At 35.2% G+C, this 19728-nt stretch overlaps 1 protein-coding gene across 2 annotated transcripts in view; it reads left to right on the top strand.

Annotated features, from left to right (window-relative positions):
- CAMKMT (calmodulin-lysine N-methyltransferase) overlaps positions 1–19728 on the top strand; it is a 226782-nt gene that overhangs the window by 178958 nt on the left and 28096 nt on the right. For both annotated transcript variants that reach the window (XM_068676692.1, XM_068676691.1), the window contains 4 exons: positions 3321–3381; positions 6324–6378; positions 7429–7492; positions 12667–12733. In XM_068676692.1, the coding sequence (XP_068532793.1) occupies positions 3321–3381; positions 6324–6378; positions 7429–7492; positions 12667–12733 (247 nt within the window). The remainder of the gene's footprint in view (positions 1–3320; positions 3382–6323; positions 6379–7428; positions 7493–12666; positions 12734–19728) is intronic.

Raw genomic sequence — 19728 nt, 5'->3', positions numbered from 1 at the left:
TCTTTTAGTATATTTATAGCCTTTTAAATACAAATGCCATTTGGGGGCCTTTTGACATTCTTTTGCCTATACATGTGTAAATAATTGACCATTGTGTGTAAGTAATTGCACATGCAAATAGGTACCCATCCAATGTTGGGTATTTATAATCAAATTCACAATTCAAAATATGAACAATTTTATTTTGAATATCAAAGAATTATAGCAGATTATTATTAATATCGTATTTATTATATTGCATGTTCACAAGAAACTTAATACATATATATATATCTGTATATGTTTGCGGAAAATAAATTATGCTTTTAAAATTTCGCGGTAGTTGTTCACTCAGGAATTGCTGCATTTCTGCATGAGAGCTGAGCATTTTTCAACAGAAGCAGAACTATCTTATACTTCAAAATGTAGGTCATTGTGTTGGTAAAATGTAGGTCAGAGTGCAGGGGAAGAGGACAGCATGCAAACTCCTCCACATGCATCTTTAAGCTTATCCCTGTTTTGAAGGCAAAGAGGCTTACCTACCTGTTCAAGCAAGAGAAGCTTTTCCTTTTACTAAAATTAACGCAGGTATTCTTGCTGCTGGCATCTTGGCTTAGCTGTAAGCTCTGTGTGCATCCCCACTTGAGACCTGTGCTTGTGAAAGACCTTCTGACTCCTGCTTCTTTAGCTGCCAGCCACTCGTATCATAGCTGAGGTGATACCTTCTTTCCTATGGAGAGGAGAGAAGAGTCATGTACGTCACCAGCATCTGCCTAAAGAAAAGCCTCATCTTTCCAAAGGCGCTCTACCCATCTCTCAGCATAGAGCTATCTAATATACCTGCAAGTTCAGCTGGTATCAACATTTTAATGGGAGCAGGGGTAAGAACAGTGACCCCTCATAAAAGATTTAGCAGCACCATTCAAAGTGCCCTTTCAATAATAACCGTGGGTTATTATTGAGGGACATTTGACTGTGGATACTGAAAACTCAGATGTTGAAGGATTTTGCTGCAATTGACAAGTGTTTTTAAAATCCACTCAGTCTAGAAGTTTGCTATAAAAGAGTTTAGGTTTTCATTTCTATTTAATTATTTATTAAATTTATTTATTTATTTATTGTGTGTGTGTGTGTGTAATGTGAGGCGTGAAGTATTATAAATGTATTAAATTAACCATGTCTTTACTAAATATTCAAAGAAAAAAACAACACTTTTATTGCTTGAGTATACACCAGTCACTGCAAACTGAAACATTCTTTATATCATACATGAAAATATTTAAACAGTTATTATATTTATTGCAAAATCTGTCATTTTAACATATTTTAATACTCAAAAGCCTTGAAATAGTCAAAAGGGAGATGGAAAATCCTGTACAATTCTTAGTGTATGTTTCTTTGAAAAATGGGTAATCGTGTGTGAATATTTTATTTTAACCCTTACCGATCTGAACAAAATAACACATTTGCAAAAATCAAATCAACCGAACTGGGAATGAACAGGACAAATAACAGTAGTGCTTTAGTGTTTTTCTCATGTGTAAGAATCATCAGTCTGTTTTTATTATTATTATTGTTATTGTTATTATTATTGTTTTGTTTGCCTGTTTGTTTTTGTTTTTACCTTTAAGATCTTTGTCATACCAAAGTTATATGCAAAGTTTTGACCAAATACTTGCTTCACCTGCATGCAGACAACATATTCATAAATTTTCATCATTCATCACTGTAAGGGTTGTTCAGAGTACTTTCTAGATGGACAGGAAGAATTATATATTTAAGGGTTACAATCAGGCTGTAAGTGATTTAAAAAGAAGACAGTTTTTCTCCCCAAATTCTGCTTCTATTAAATATGATGTTTTTAAAGTCTCTGGAGAAGAAACAATTATAAAAAATGGTCTAAAGATACTAAGCTGCATGAAATTCAATTTGCCTGTCCAGAAACATCTAAAGGATGCTCCCAAATGTCTGTTTTTAAGTTTACTGAAACCACTGAAGTGTCTACAGTTTATAATATTAAGTCAGGCTTCTGTCATATTGCTTATAATGCTATGTAGGGTGGGGGGAAGCTAACCCTACTTTTGACCTGTGGGTAGACACGTACACGTTTTTTCATTGCTAAGCAACAGATGGAAAACACATACAACTGTAATTTGGCTGCATATGCCTTTGATTCATCCTCCCTTAACTTTGGGAACCTATCTCAAGTGCCTGAATACAACTCTCTTTTCCCCAGGCTCCTCCAGTGATGGAGACAGATGCCTGCAGGAGAGCGTTTGAGCCCCGCAGAACTGCACTGCCCTCTCCTTGGGCTGCAGTGCTTCAGTTAGGTTGTTCAAGTTGGGTGGGAAGCTGGTCCAATGTGGCGGCGAGTTTCATGAGTGAACATTATTGAAAATGTAAACTTGCAGGGATGCCTCAAAATATTTGCCAGGGTTGGGAATGACCAGCATAAGTTTTATAATAGAAGCTTATAAAGTCATGGATAATATGAAAGAGCTGAAAAGAGCATGATTGCTCTGTCTATTCCCATATGAGAACTGTAGTCTCAAATGGAAATGACAGGGAGGCAAGTACAAAACAAGAGAGAGTAGATGCGTCTCTATACAGACAGCACAATAGAACTGTGGTGCTTTCTGCCACAGGACATTGTAGCTATAAAGGTTTGCAAAGTCCAAAGAACAATCAAAAAATACTTTGGTGACTTTAAAAAAGAACTTATGAGTTGTGGCTCAAGAAGCTGCTGAGGAGGAGAGGAGAGTTGACTAGAAATTATGCTGTGTTATTGCCTTCATCGTGTACTCACCCTTAGCATGTGCTGCTGATCAGTGCTCCTTAGGGTCAGACTGATAGCTGACCTAACAAAAGCTAAGAGGTCTCCTGAGAAAAGAAGCTAAATAAAAAGGAACAGGGAAGAAATGAAATGACTACAGAAGTCAACGAGTGAAAAAGGAGGGGGCTCTCATTCACTGTTAAAGACAGGCTGCAAGGCAAGGTGGACTTTGAATCTGGCCTGAAAAAGACAGGTTGATGTTCATGTGGATGCCCCAATGTCAGGTTTTTTAGAATTAAATTATGTGTAACGTTTAAAGTCTTGACAATAGTATATATACGCATGTGCGTGGGTGTACCAGGAGGAAATCTATGAAATATTCAGTTCCAAAGCTTAGAATCAGAAATCAGCCATTAAAAATAATATTTTTTTATTTATTCCATGGTACTGTGGCAACCTTTAAAAATGAAACAGTTGGCTGAGAACTGCAAATGATAATACATATTCAAAAATATTTTAGACAAAAAAAAAATCTGTTCTAAGAATGTGAATATCTTTTGTGTTACAGGTCTCTGGCCAGCTGAAGAAGTACTGGCTTACTACTGCCTAAAGCACAATGAAATATTCAGGTACAGAGTTGAACATAAAAAGATATTTTCCAATCTATTAGTTTTATTGTATCTGCATGGTAAAGATTGCTATGATTTAAACCTTCAGATTAAATTTAAAATGTTCAAGGTGAAAGCATGTTGCTCTTAACAAAGAATTCTGAGCTGCCTTTGGGTACTAATATTGCACAGCAAGCTTTCTGCTATATGTCAAAGACTTTTGATTTCCACTCAAGGCGTTTTATTTCACTTTGATTTTTGGGAAACAAAAGTGAAGCTCCAATCGATCAGTACTGATTGTGAAGGTCAGGAAAAATAAAAGACATTCTTTAAACTGACATCTGTTGCAAAAGGAAGAAAAATATTGCCTGATAGAGTACATAATAATCCCTGCATACAGTGATGGAGGAAGTGATGGAGGAATTTGCACCTGTATTTAAGCTTTATGAAACATATTGAGACATACTGCACTTGTATGATTTTTTGTTTGTTTGTTTTTGTTTTTGTTTGTTTGGTTGGTTGGTTGGTTGGTTTTCCCCACATATTTTCTAAACTCGTAGAAGACGGGTATCAAGCATCCAATAGGAATGCTGAAAGATAAAATCTATCCTGCATCCTGTCTCCTCCCCCTCGAGTATACAGAGCCTTGCGCTTGGAAATCCTTGAAGTTTCATTGTCCAGGTGGATGAGTGGGGCATAAGAAAAACTGTAGCAACACTCCATTTGCAGGTATAAATTCTGTTCTGAGCAAAGCTACAATGCTTTGTAAATCACCAAGTAAATCACCCTAGAGTATAAAAAAGCCCCTCTCTCTGCGTACATATGGTGTTGGGAGAATAAGGAAGACCAAGGAGCTTCAATCTGTTAGCTGCTGCCCCTTGCACCAAACCTGAGCCAATTCCTGCAGTTTGCTGACTCCTATCTGAATCCAAAGGCTTAGTGTTAAAGCATACCCTGGTCTATACAGCCTTATTTCTACTCCAGCAGCCGCATGAATGAAGCACACCTCATCAGAAGAGCCAGCTAAGGCACCTCTTTACTTCACTTCTGCTGCTATGTTAACTATCCCTGTAGCGCTTTACCATCCCAGCACACTCTACTTGCCCAGCTTATACACTCTACTTGCCTTCAGAGGCTCCTTGCAGGAAAACTCCTGGTGATTGTTGCTAAAGTGTGTTTGGGTATCCAAACCTGGTTACTCAGAGATGGTGATCAGTCAAACTTCCATGGAGGAAATGGGCAGTTTCACCTGAGTCCTCAGGATTCTGCCCTCTTAACAGCACACCCAGAACATTGTTTCTTATTTTAATTCTCATTGATAAATGTCATTAAATATTGCCAACATAGGAACGTTGCACTAGAATAAATGATTTATATGTGTAAATATACGTGTCTGTGTGTATATATATGCATACAGTCACACATATATTACATACATACATATTTGGTTCAAAATGCACCAGAAATCCCACACTGGATGCTTTCTGTGTTTATTTTGATAAATGTGACAATGCCTCCTAAATACTGTAATATAACCTTATGTACCTAAATAAAAAAAATGCATAAAGTATGGTTAGGAAAAATCAAAATTTATGTGAGGAGAAATTTAGAATCATTCTATATAAACCACAAGCTGCAGATTTCCCACAATCTGTTTTTAATTCTCATTGGGTTTAGATACAGCTTGTTCCTTCAAACTACCTTCTCCTCATTTCCATTAAATAGGACAAATAGACTTTTTGTAAAGAAAATTTGCAGAGTATTAGGAAAGTAAATCTGTACTACCCAGACAGTGAGCATTATTATATTGTCATACAGCCTAGCCCAGTGGCCTCAGTACACTGAATGTACACTGAAGTGGCATCTGAGATGCCCAGTGTAGGGTAATGGTGAAGTAATACTTTCTCACAGAAGTAGTTTTAAAAACATTGGTGTTTTAGGTCAGAAAAAAGGTGCACCAAAAAATCTGCTTAGCTGAAATTCCACTTTCTGCCTGTCAAAAATATTTCAATGGAAATGCTTCTGGCAGCTGTATCAGTTGCCATAGATTTAGCTCTAAAGCCGCTGTGCTCTCGAACTGAGGCTCTGCCTTGCCCTAAATGCTGCTTCACGCGGTTTCGGCGCTTGGTCAGCATCCCTCCCTCCTCCCCTCCTGGGGCAGGCGGTGGCTGTGGAGAACATTCTTTATGGCTCCCCCTGCAAGCCCCTGTCCGGCACACTCTCTGCACCAAATTATATTTCACTTGCACGCCTTAATAACCACGCTCTGAGCTAAAAGCAACCTTTTAAACCAGGTGTTCAACCCTATGCTTGGGCTCAGTTTAGACTCTTGACACTAACTTCATTTAGTTTTCTGTGGCTTAACTGTTTGCAGTTCCCATCGTCATTCATAACAGTATTGTTTGTAGGTCACTTGCAGTTTTAAGTGCTAATTGAAGGATCGGATTTCTTCATGGGTAATTGTTTTGTGGTATATGTTGTGTTTTAGAATTTCCCTTTTTTAATATCAAAAGGCTTTCAGTCATAACCATATAGAGTGATATATAAATAATATTAATTTCTCCATTTACTTCTCTAACTGTTTTTGCAAGAATGAATGTGGATTAACATTGTTATCCTTTCCTAACAATTATCTTTCGCTACTCTAGCTAGTTTAGTTCTAAAAGACAGAGCCATTGACAAGGGAAAAAAGGGAACCTTCTCAGATTTTTCAGCTCAGCGGTGGTAATGTTGCACTGAACACTAATGAGGGAACCCCCACTGATTTGCCTGCTTTGTGACTTTTCTATTTCATAATTATTTTTAAAACGCAAAACGACATGAGGTAGCCTAGTCATGTCTCTACAACTTCCTGGTAGCTCCGTTCTTACTGCAGATGGCAATTTGTTCTTGTAACATATATGTCTCTCTGACCATTTTCATCTAATTTGTATGGGTTCTACCATTTCCTTTCTCTCTTTCAGGGACCTTGCTGTGTGTGAGCTAGGGGGTGGCATGACATGCTTGGCTGGGCTCATGGTAGGTCTTTTCTCAATTCCAACCCCATTCAGGGGAAGAAACAAAAGGAAAAATGTTCCAGTGCCTCCAACTGCTGGGTCAGAGAACTGTCAACAGCCTCAGCTGCGGTCAAGCTGCAGAGTCTTGAGAGACCTTCTAGATTGACTTGCTTTCGTATCATATTGATTTTATGGTTGCCTCGATGAGCAGAAACATTTTACCTCCGTGTAGTCAATATCTCTTGTTGTGACATTCCAGGCCACGTACGGTCTGTCTTTCATTGCCATAGCTGAAGCATTTTTTTTTTCAGATTATAGTCCCATTTGCTAAGATACAGGAATAGCCTGGCGAATCACAGTTGGAGCACCATGATATAGCTGCTAATGTTTTGCCTGCATTATTACACCAACAAACATGATCCAGAGCTCTCGGTAATTAGATTCTTTTGAATTAGATTGGCCATTCAGGAGAGTCGTTCACCATTCTCTGGGTTCTGAGTCATGTATTCAGGAGATATTATGTAGCAGTGCAGTGCATTAGACAAGTTTTTATGTCTCTACAAATAAAAGCATATTGTTACACTGATTGGCATTTGACAAACCTGTCGCTCTTATACAATGTGTCGAGGTTACAGCCCAATGTGCGAGCATGTCAAAGCTCACAAAAAAATTACCCTTACAAAGCCATCTGCCTGCAATGCAAAGTTATATGAAGGGCATCAGGCAGTCAGACAGAAGCAAGCTGAAAGGCAGAGTGACAGCCTTGTATGATGGCTCTACTAGATAAACAGAAGCCCGCAAATGAAAGCCTCTCAGAATACCATCATCCGCTGTCACAATGCAATTACGGAACAGAATGATAGCAAGATAGAGGCTCCCGCAAATGGAATGATAAAAGTATTGACTGATTTGATTGAATGATTAAAATAATGCAGACATAAAATGAAAAAAGATTGAAGATTGTTACAGAGAAATAGGTGAGGAAGCATGATACTGAAGGCTTGTCACTCCTGTCTTCACTTCCACACAGACAAGCATATTTGCTCATTGTTTGCTGTGCTCTTTTTTTCAGGTTGCTATTTCTGCAGATGTCAAAGAAGTTCTGTTAACTGATGGAAATGAAAAGGCCATCAAAAGTATCCTTATTCAGATAGAAAACTGGTTTGTTGTGTTCATTCCTTTTTACTGGCTGAGTAACAATCGATATAAAGACAGACGGCATGGGGTATATTAAGAAAAAGTCCCCACATAAGTAATTAAAAAATAGATGTAAAATGTTTTGAACAGAGCTGCAGCTTCCCCCATAATAAATTCCACATTTTCTTCTTTAGTTAAAAATATACGTGTCGGTATAGAGCAAGTACAGTAGTAAATATTTGCCTTATGGTTGAGTGCTGAAAGATTCCTTGTGTGTAAGCTGCACATTACAGGAGGTATAGCAGTGAATCAAATCATTAGCTCCCCTTCCCATAGTCATTTTGCAAAAGAAACTAGGTTTGTGGGTGTGGTTTCTTTCTTTCTTTTTTTTTTTTTTTCTTTCAGATATTCACCTCTTAAAAATGCATAGTATTTGTATACTGTCGTAGTATATTTTGAAATGCATAGTTTCATTATTGCTACAAAGTTATAACTGCCTACCAATTATCCATTTAGTGTGCTTAAACAATTAGCAATTTAACATTATTTTTCTCGATGAAAGAAAGATTACAAAACTCCTCTGTCCCTTGTAAAAAGTATTTTACTATATTTCTTATATTATTTTATTAGAATAAATTGCTATTATGCCCTTCTAGTATGAACACACAGTTCAGAAAATTGAACTGTACTTTGGCTAAGCGAGAAAATGAGTGAGCATAATTTGTGGCCACATTAAATATCAGCACAGAACAAGAACAGATATATATAGGGAATATTAATAGCCCTTAGAAACTGAGAGGGAAAAAATGGAAGGTATCTATTTGCTTTTGTTCCTTGGTAATATTTCCATTTGCATGTTAAGCCAGCCTAGTTTTTCATGTTTTGGCCCCTACATCATCAAAATTGTTTAGATTTGATTTTGTTTGTTTGTTTGTTTGTTTTTGTTTTGTTTTTTAATGAATTTGAAAGCTAACATAATGAGTACTTAATGAAAAAAAAAGTTAAACAAGGTTGTGGATTAGGAAAATGGCAATTGCTTATGACTGTTTAATCAAGAGACATAGCAGTGAAATGGTGCATTATTATGTTTGCTACTACCTCCAAACACTCAGAGGTAACACAGACAACTATAATTGCTTATACTTTCACAAATTCATGGAAAAAAATAGCCAAACATATCTTTTAAATCTTGAAGGAATCTTGATGAAAGCTTCCTCTCACTTGAAAATACAAGTTCTCAGTTGTGTTCCAAGGATTCTTATTTTGCTAAAATATAGCTGATTATGCTCATGGGCTGAGGAGGAAGTACTGATTATTCAGTGCATTTTATGCAGTATCTACTCTCCCAGTCTTTCTTATATGTCATTATGAAGATAAAAAATGTAGAAGAAAAGTGTTTTAAAACTAGCTTAACAAAACAAACAGATATTTTATGAAAATATCTGTTATTTAACAAAAGGTCATTTTAACCACAGAAAGCTTCATGTAAGCTCAGTAATCAAGTCTGCACATACCTTGCATAGCAGATTCCACAAACATACCTGAACTTTTTTTGTGATTTAGACGTCTTCCATGATAAAGAAAATCAGTGAGCACTAGAAATATTCAGCCAGTCTTTGGAAATAAACTAGTTAAAGTACTTTAATTCCTGAAAAAAATATGTTAATATATTCTAATTAGCACACCTTAGTTTTCCACAATATGTTGTAAAATATTTTTTATTTCTGAAAGTCTTGCAAGAAGTCTTCATCTGTATTCACTCAGTGAATCCCTTTCAGAGGAGTGATTGGTGGAAGGCTCTAACAGGAATTTATTTTTCTTTTTTAACATTTGGTGCTCTGAAGGCTCAGCATTCAAAGTGCTTTTATTGTGTTGGATTTTACAATGGGCTTAATATTAGCAGGGTGCCAAAGTGCAGCAGACTAAGAACTTTACAGTGTAGGTGGAATGTATTCTTAAAAGCACACATAATAAAATTTATGTTGCATTTTATGTGTTTTATGGACTTCAATAGTAATTTTATGATCTGTTTAATGGTAATTTCTTTTGCATTCTTTTGTATAGTGACCAGCTAGAACAGAAGTTTAGGCTAAATTTAGGTCTGTTTCAGTCACACCAGACTCACAGGAATCAGTAAGAATTTTTTTTGTGTAATTGGAAAGGGTGTTTGGCTTCAAGTGGCATACACCACACATGATGCATTTCTGCTAATTTTTATTATTGCTGGTGATATTTTTTAATTGTTTAGTGTACCAAATTAAATTACTGTAGGATAAAATACTGTTTTCTTGTCTAGATGCTGCTTTTCAGGAACATTGAATGCTTAGTATTGTGCTTTTTATGTAGGTATTATACATTAAAATAATCTTGTTTAAAAATTACTGTTTACATCTTCCCTTTAAATTTCTTAGGAAGCTTAAATTACATGCCAGTCATACTATAATATCCAAAAATTACTTTCCAAAAAGTAAAAGTGGTTGTCAACAAAAAAGAAAAAAATCACTGTCAGAAGCCAGGAAATCACCAAGCAAGCCTGCTAATTATTCTTAATGGGCAAGATGAGCACATTAAGAAACAAATGAATACATCAGTGAAATGTAATTGAAAATCGACCTGGCAATAGTGCATTGCATCTGAGAATCTGCCTTTGTATTATCATCATCATCATAATTATTGTTGTTTTTGTTGTTGTTATCGCTATTCAGTGAGCGTAACTAACAGCCTTGCTTTGTGAAGTCTCAAGCTTTTGAGGATTTGATTTTTCTTTTAGTTTTTGACATTTTTCACATTATTCTTCATTTCATACTGGCACGTGAAGTATTGACTATGTATGTTGTGAGTATGTTTATTAGGATATGTTATTGAAATATTAAAAACTAAAACAATTGATGAACATGTTAATTTAAAATCTTTGTTGTGATTTTAACCACTTCACTGTGAAATACATAGCTATATTTTATACTAATCAGTGCTCTTATGCATGGGGTTTATGGAGGTTTTTAAGTGGATATTATTCTTTAAGTTACTAATCCATTTAAAAGATTTCATTCTAATGCACTCCTTTTGCTTATCAGACAGATTTTAGTCAATTAACAGATCATTCATATTGCAAAATCAATTATATAAAGATGGATGGTCTTGTTTCATTGAAAACTTTATTGTTGACTTACTATGTTTTGTCTAAGTTCCTTCATGATCATTTGAATGAAAATAGTATTAAAAAATAAAAATGTAGATATTTACATTGACTATTAAAGATTTATGTATGCAAAATTATCACATTCACTCCTCTTTGAAATTTTGATATTCATCTTTGAATTTTTGATATTCATCTGGATACAAATTTTCCAGGTTAGGCCATTTCTACAACATATTCAGCCACGAACATCAACACCTATTTCTCTAGAACACTGGAAGCATCTATACTCAGACACTTCCAAATCCAAGGATGCGGTTCATTTTTACTAAAAAATTGTCTCCTATTTCAGAAAGTCTTGTACCTTCTGCCTTAGCTCTGTTTCACACCATGCAATAGTGACTTGAACTGCTGTCTGAAAGCATCAATAACACAAAACATTGTTGCAGTGCACTATAATGGCCATTAAAATATAGTATATGGATCTTTCAACAGTCCTGGGAAATTTAGGTTAGAAAGAGCATGTTCATCCAGAATGCCTGAAGACATGGGCTTATAAATTATTTTAAAAAGCTAATGTTAACATGGTTACAACAATTATTAATAATTTTGCCCAGTTATATAATTTAAGTGTAGTGTAGCTAATTTCTCAACACTGCTTCTTCTGCTTGTACTATACAACATCATGCTTTGCTCATGGAATTACCTATGCCTTCTTTCTGTTTCACAAGTATTGGCCGTTTCTTACTACTTGCCAATGCATATTTTGGAAAAGATTTTAAAAGCATATCCAAAGTACAGAGACTTGTTTAAAGCACTTCTCTATCATTCCGTTTCTACTCTTCGGCTTCACAAAATATAAGTTGTCTTTTCTTTCACATTGTTTGGTTAGAGGCTTTTCTAAAATAACTTATCTTAAACAGTCAACAGTGTTAGGAAGGCCCATTATGAGATTTCAGCAAAGCAAATAAAAAGATACATAAGTCATTTTTTAAATTAGCCTGACATTAGTGTTCATTTTTCTTAGAAGAGGACTTGCAAAAAAGAATTTGACATATTTCCTATACCTTAAATAAGAATGAATGATCTTTGACATCTTTACGAAATTTGTCCCTCTATGATAATTTTTGATATTTGAGAGTGAACTGTTCAAACACGTTCGTACTGGATGCCAGTTAATGTTTTCATAGTTTTTTAGTTACTTGCTACATCCTTTCTTTCCAATGGCTACCCAGAAATGATTGGTTATGAAGGTTATCTTTCCAAGTATCAATTACTGGGCACAGCTCCCTTTGAAACTTTTCACTAACAGCCCTTACTTTGGCCTGCCTATGTGGCTACCTAAATTTATGACCTGATCTTCCAAACTGAAAGCAGCTGAGATGTGAAGCTGAGGCACTGCTGCCAGTGCCTGTGGTGAAGAAAAGGCATTTATAACTTTGTACTGTCCTTTATGGCAGTAATGTCCAAACCATTCTCTAGAAAGCAAATGAACTAGAAACTCCCTTGCCTACAGGTGAAGGTGCTCCCAGTGTTTGCTGGATTTCATCCAGAGAGAGCCAGGTACAAAAGTACATAACTTGTGGCAGGACTGGAACTCAAAACCATAAGCCTCAGCACTGTGATCCAGTGATACAGTTGAAAGCAGCACAAACTAAAAATTACACATTAAATGAGCATGCCAAGACATTTCTGTTCACCATGGCAGTAATTCTTATAGTTGCTTTTAAATGTATGTAAAATATGGGAATTTTTTTTCAGCTTCCTCTATATTTACAGTGCTAGCAATTTTGTAAATGGAAACATAAATGAAAGAACGATAGAGGTGCGTAACAAGAGCAAGTGGCTGAGTAGATTTACAGCTGATGTACCAGAGTAGCATTGTAAAATTTATGTGTTTGAAAAGAGTGACTATTAGCACAGTTTAAAGAGGAAATAGATGAAAGACATTATGAAGGTATTAATGATTTAAAAATGTTTTGATGATTTTTAATACTGCTCTAGTTTTATGGAAAATTCTTAACAAATATGCGACAGATGTAAGTGACATCATCGCAAGAAACCAAACTGCAGGAATATTTAAGGCTCAGAAAGTGTCAAGCTGGTAAGGTTCTACCAAAGTGCTTTATGCATTCTCATGGAATTGTTTATTTCATGTAAATGTGAAATGTAGTCAAAAGTGTCAATATGTGACATTACTGACCCTGACACAGGTATGTATACAGCAGGGTATGTATCTGTCATGGGTTAAGTGATGCAAGACAGAAAGTATTAAAAATATATTTGAATTACTTTTTATCCTAGCAAATAAAGTACAATTAATCTTGGTGACATAACCTCCTTTTTAATTATTTAATTAATTTTAATATACAGAATTTCTCTTCAAACCGTAATTCAGTGCCTGGTTGAAATTAGGCTGCTTGAGAGTCAATATTATCCATTTTACTGAATATGAGGCTTGAAGCAAATGTACCTAAATCACTAGCAGGTTTTATTTTTAAATTTCTCTGAGAATTCAGGGTGGCAATGGACGTCACTTGTTCCTGGGGCAGATGTTGTTGGAGCTTCTGATCATCCTGTGTGCATAATCAGTATCGTGTTGCTTGTGTGAGGGTAAATGGGGAGTGTGGGAACCAGGCACAGAGTATTAGGGCCCTTCTCTACTCTTACTATGTCCTAAAGTGTGGGGCACATTCAGTGTTTTTCTAAAAGTGCACCAGAGCATTGTCTCCAAGTTAGCCCCAAAGGCATGCTTTGGAGGGTGAGCATTGTAGAAGTCCAGAGACTTTGGTTTCAGATAATCTCCAAAGCCCTCCCTGTGACACCCTGTAATTGATGCTACTGACGTTAGCTATTTAACTATTAATTTTATTGGTCTCCAAGTGTGATAGAGACTAGAAACTGCAAAGAATGTGAAATGGGTTAATCTTTTGTAATATTTAAAAGTAAATTGTAAAGCTCCTCATATTTATGGCATATGGTTATAAGTAAGAATGTGCTACCTAGTGCTAGTAAGAATGTGCTACTTAGGTGGCTACCTAAGATGAAATAGTGCTTTCTTACTTGTGTCTAAATCTCCTTCTCCTCCTTCCTTCTCCTTCTTACCTTTTTTTTTTTTTTTAATGATTCTCATTCTGGAAGAAGGGCTCTCAGTCCTCAGAAAGACAAAAATAAAAGTGAAAAAGGGCTAAAACCAGCAGAATAAGGCTATTAACATAGAGGGCTAAAACAATACAATTTTAATGGCTATCATTCACATCATTTATTCTATGCTTATGTAGCCATACTGTATAGAGAAGTTCTTTTAAGGAACACTTAGGAAAATTCTGCCTTCATTAGGACATATGTACATATAACTTAGAGATCTGTGCATCCTAATACTTGCCTGCCAAGTAGACAAGGGCTACATGGACCCAGGATAAGTCTTTGAGGTTCTGTGTGCTGAACACTTCTTGTGAGAACCTCAGATCTGTGCAGTATATCCATTTAGAAGCTTAGATTTTGTAGATTTCCAATTGCCCTCTGCTTTGTATAAGATTTCAGATTTCATCCCTTGTCAAGACTTCAAACCTGGTCTTTTAGATATCAATCAAAAGCACATTTTCTACCCTGTCTTCATTTACATTTATCTAATGCTTAAGGTCATTTGTGATCATTTGAGTGTATTTCAGCATATGGAATCAGTGAATAATAGATTTCGGCTTCATGCTGTGAAGAAAGATTGTGTTTTTACAAGACATGATGTTGTTTACTGGGTGTTAATAATCACTAATTAATAAACATATCTAGACTTCATGAAATATTGCGTTTTAAGGAGTAAAAATGTCAAGTGTTTAACTTAGTGCAATAGCATTTGGGGTCTTATTTACATTAAAAATAATTAAATCACAAAATAAAGTGAAATACTGTATTGAAGCATAAGGTTCTCATAATAAAAACTTAGTTTGATTTTTAATTCTACATTCTTAAGGCTTTTGCAAGTTTATTGTAGTATTGTAGATTATTATAAAATAATTGTTATTATGACTGTAATCATCTTGTATTTCTTTATGTTATGCACATTAATAGTTATCTCATATAGAAATTAAGGTTTTGCTTAGGTTAGCTACTACTATTTGTTAACTACTAATAGATGGATCAGTCCTTCAGATTCAGTAATGACGTGATGAAGACAGTAACAAAGTTATTTGATCACTTCTAAAGGCCTTGTAAAAGCTTAAAAGACTGATGTAATATCTGAAATATTACTGTAACCCTGATTCATTTTACCTACAACCCAAAACCTGGGGTTTGCATAGAAAAAAAGACAAGGACAAGAAAATGTGATGTTTCATAGGGAAGAATGCAACACCAGCTTGCAGTGATATGAGGTGACTTTTTTTTTTCTTTACATTAATCAGAGCTTGCAGAGAAATGAACATGATTTAAGTGATATACTGTAACATTAATTTAATCTGGAGAAAGCTCTACATGTTCCTCACCCTGATGTATCCAGTAACAGTGTCTAGTCCAAAATTATAATATTATTGCATATAAAAAATAATCAACCCTTCTCACTACACCTCCATCTCATTTTGGGATCTTGTACTGTTTTCCTTGCACGTGGAGTAAAAATTATCTGTATGAGACTCAGTTTATGATATTCCAGACATTCAAATCTAGACTTGGAGAATATGCCAAAAAATGTATGGTACAAAAAGGAGCAATCCAGTATCAGCCAAGACATGTTAGATTAAGACAACCTGCCATACATTTATTTATTTAGATTTATACAAAATGCAGTAAATGAGCACTTATCTAGCTCTCTGCCAACTCTTGATTATTGTTTAAAAGTACAGTAATGTAAGCCAAACTGGCAGTTTGTCATATTGTGTGTTATAATGTAATAATAGATATTTAGTAAACAGTTTACTTCAGCAATGGCTATACAATTCAAGTTTATTTTTAGCTTCCAGGAGTATGTTCAGAATTTTTTGCTAACACTTACTGGAAATAGGTACAGTAATGCCACTAAGTTACTAATAATGACTTGCCATAGAAAAGTGAATTGTTAATATCATGTATAGATTTGATGATTTTATTTTTTTCACATTCTGAAATCGTTCTTGAACCACTTCAATTTTACACCACAACATAGCATACAAGTTATCCTGATAGCATTCTTTGTACCATCGTTTCTACTTTGACATGCATTATATCGTTATTTTGAACATGTCCACCAACAATTAAATTAGGAATAACAATCATAAAATCTCTGCTCTTTTTCTTCCTTTTTCACGTGGAAATCTTCCTGAAGTACAGGTTTATGTTGTAGAATTTTGAAAAATAGTTGTTGTTACAAATGTCACAATGGAAAAGCTTTATCAAAAGAAATGATTTGCAGTATATTCTAAATGTTATCAGACTCTTTTATTCTTGTCCAACAAGTAGTTTGTTCACCAAGTCCTTTGTCTGAGGAGATTGGATGTTAAGAAGAAAATTTGTGTACTTACTACTGATATGGGACCTATAAGTTTCAGGCATGAACAACTCTACTGTTTTGCTAAGAGCTGCCCCAGAGAGATTACATTATATTACAATAAGAGAAATGCTTATTACATGATGCACTGTTTGAATTGATTAGTAGTAGTGTATCATACATTCAGGTGATTTTGTAGTCAACATTAGAACTCATACCAGAAAAGTATAAGGAAGTGGCCAAAAGTGACAATTCCTGCTCCTTAAAGGTTAGCAGATGGGTTATCATCTGTTACTGAAAATTGTAGAGTTTCTTACAATTATAAAAATTTACAGGCTTACTGATTTAAGCCTGATAAGAAAAAAAAAAAAAAAGCCTTTCTAAAGACTAAATTACACTCAGCATAATAGCAGGATAAGGTCTCAATGACAGAGCACTACTACATAGTCCTGGTCCCATTCTTATATTAATTTCCTCTTATTCTGTAACTGGTAGCATGTGAATATTTTACATTTAGTTCAGCTTTCTAACCTTCTTGATTTCAGTGGATCATGTAACAGGTTCTATCAACATAGGACAGCTTTAACAAAGACTCCCTCTATGTTCATCAAATTGATGTGTTGGTAAATTCAAACTTTTTGAGACATATTTATTGAATTAGTTGTGTTTGTCAGCTTAGTAACCTTAAAGGAATCCCTTTCTCTGAACTGCTTTTCCAGTCTCCCCGTGTAGTGTTCCTGTATGCACAACATCTACTGGCAAGGAGGAGGCTGCCAAAAGAATAATTTCCTGCCCTTTGGTTAGAATGAAAACCCTCCTGGTTCCTGCCATCTTCATTTGACGATTTTATGTATGTGAGAGAAGAAAAAATAAACAGTCTGCCTGTTCACGGCCATTGTAAATTTGTAGCTCTCTGTCACAGAAACTTCAGCTCAGGTGGAGGCCATTCAACACCTCTGATCATACTTGCCCTTTTACATTTCTTTTCCAGTTTCGTTCTACTCCTTTTCAGATGAGGGTGAGCTGTACTGCATTTGAAGTATGTGCAAATTATAGATATATGTAATGGCATAATTATTCTTTCTGTTCCTCTTCTAAAAATGCCTAGCAGTGATTTGCTGTTTGACTACAGTTGAGCACTGAGCAAATATTTTCATGAAACTCTGTAATAACATGAGGAGCTTCCTGGTGATGGTCAGTTTACTCTACTTCCTTTATGAAACAAGGATAAATTTTCCCCCTTTCCTCTTTGCATTTATCCACACTGAATTCATCTACCATTTTACTGTCCAAAATGTCAATTTCATCTTTCTGCAATTCTTTACAGCCTGCTCTTTTCTTTACTGTCTTGAATAGCCTCATAGCAACAGCAAACTTTGCCACCTCAGTGCTCATCACTTGTAAACATGTTGAATAAATCAGGTCCCAGGGAAACTCCACTGTTTATCTCCCTTGATTTTGAGAACAGACCATTTACTACTACCTTGTTCCCTGTCTTTTGTTCCATTCTTTAGCCATGCCAGGACTCATCCCATGGCTGTCTACTTTCCTTAAATGTTGTTGGTGAGGGTCTTTGCCAATAGCCATTTGGAATCAAAAGCAGCCTGTGCTATTCAGATCACCCTTATCTAGATACTTGACCCCTTTGAAGAACTCTTGAAGTTTTGTAAAGCAGAACTGCTTTTTGCAGAGAACATTTTCCATCAAAAAAAGGTTCTGTGGTAAAACTGTCTTCAGTTTCTTCTGCAGTGAACACACAAAAAATTAATTTTGCCTCTGAAATAGTGCCATCCTCTGTGAGTGCTCACTCTAAAACCAGACTATTAGGTGGCAGGAAGATTTAGAATAAAAGAAAGAGTACAATCATTCTTAGCCTGCCTAATTTTATTATTTTACTTAATTTTCCAAGTTTGTGGTCCTTTCTGCATTTGTATGCAACTTCAGCTTCTGGAGGTATTATATTTCTCATAACTTTCTTTACTGCTTGGCAATACCAGCTGTCTTTCACCAACTTCCAAGCCTCTGCTATTTATGTATTTCTCCCATTTGTGTTTACTTAATAAAAAATGTAATTTGTTTTAAATCACATTGTAGCTTTGTCTTTCATCTTTATATGACCAAGTAAAAATATATGAAGAGAAAAAAGTGAAAAATTAACAAGCTTTATTGTAAAATTTCTTAAGTTTGGAAGAAAAGGGACAGAAAAGCTAGATGCTATCTAAAGGTATAGCATGACATTATTTTAAATAATTTTTGCTTAAATTTTTGGCGGTATTTTATGCTGGTCACTTCTTAGCTTTAAAAGCAGTCTTTGGGTAAAGCTGTTCCTCTTCTACCCTCTTGGACTGCACAGGAAGGCTAGATGGAAACCACTGATATAAGAAAACTTGTGTCTTTCTTTTCAGGGCTTTAAAGGAAAATGTCCATGAGATGTTAGAATCCTATTTATTTATTTATTATTATTTTTATTCATATGCCCTTTTGTGTATCCATAATTTTAGCCAACCTTTACATTGTGTTTCCCGATTCATGTTGTTACCAGTGTACCTTTGTCTACTCTTCCTTATCTACCTTGGCTCTACCTTAACAGACAACTATCAAATACATTTTGCACACTTTCAGTAAGCTATCTCCTTCACAGGAGTTATCTTTGCCACAGATATAGGAAAATTGGGACAAAGTTTCAATTTTGACAAAATAATGCTTGTAGTGTCATCTTTGCTGATTTCATTAATGTTCTGCTAATATGCAGTTATTCAAACACTAACCATGATATTAAAAATGAGAGAGATTCAAGAAAGAGGCATTAGTGAATTAGGATTTGGAAATTAGAGAGTTAAAGAGCTCTGTTTACTTAACTTGTCAAAGAAATGACTTGATTGTTGAGAAATGAATTGATTTTGATCTGAAAGTCTCATGTGGAGAAAAAAATCTTTAATAGAAGATCACTCTTTAATCTAGCTTACAAGTACCTAACAAGATGTAGAAATTGAAGCTCGACAAATTCAGTCTAGAAAAAAATGAAATTTGACAGAGAATGATGGTTAATTAGAACATCTTTCTATAGGAAGTGGTAGTTTCTTAAACAGTGAATGTATTTAAATCGAGTTGGATATCTTTCTGAAATGTGCATTAATTTACCGAGATATATGGTCTTGATGCAGGAATTTGAAATCTTAGATGATTACAATAGACCATAACGCCCTCAGAATCTAAGCACCTCTGAATGACATCCCCTCTGCTGTTTTTAATTTTTGCCCCATTCAGTCCTTCTGGACCTGCTTGGTTCACTTTTTTTTTTTCTTTTTTTTTTTTTTTTTTTTCTTCTTATTCCCTTGATTATCTTCCGTATATTCATGGATGGACTGTTTTCCATAGGGCAAGAAAACATCTTTTCCTTCGTATTTTTACTCAAAACCAGTTTTTATAAAGCCTTCGTTCACTCATCATACATGGTTGTTCTGCATATGCTTATGCTATCTTGCTTTTTGAAATGACTATACCGTAATAAAATATATCAGTCTGAATTCTGTCTACAAAATGAAAAGCTGTATTCTGTAACAGTTGTATTTGGATGTAGTGTATTTATTATGTCTCAAAAATTCAGTAGCAGCGGAAGCATGAGTGTTACATTTGTTATT

Source organism: Anas acuta, chromosome 3, assembly GCF_963932015.1.
Source record: "Anas acuta chromosome 3, bAnaAcu1.1, whole genome shotgun sequence".
NCBI classification, from domain to species: Eukaryota; Metazoa; Chordata; class Aves; order Anseriformes; family Anatidae; genus Anas; species Anas acuta.
The sequence above is the reverse complement of the archived record's forward strand: the minus strand, read 5'-3'. Positions and strand labels throughout refer to the sequence as shown.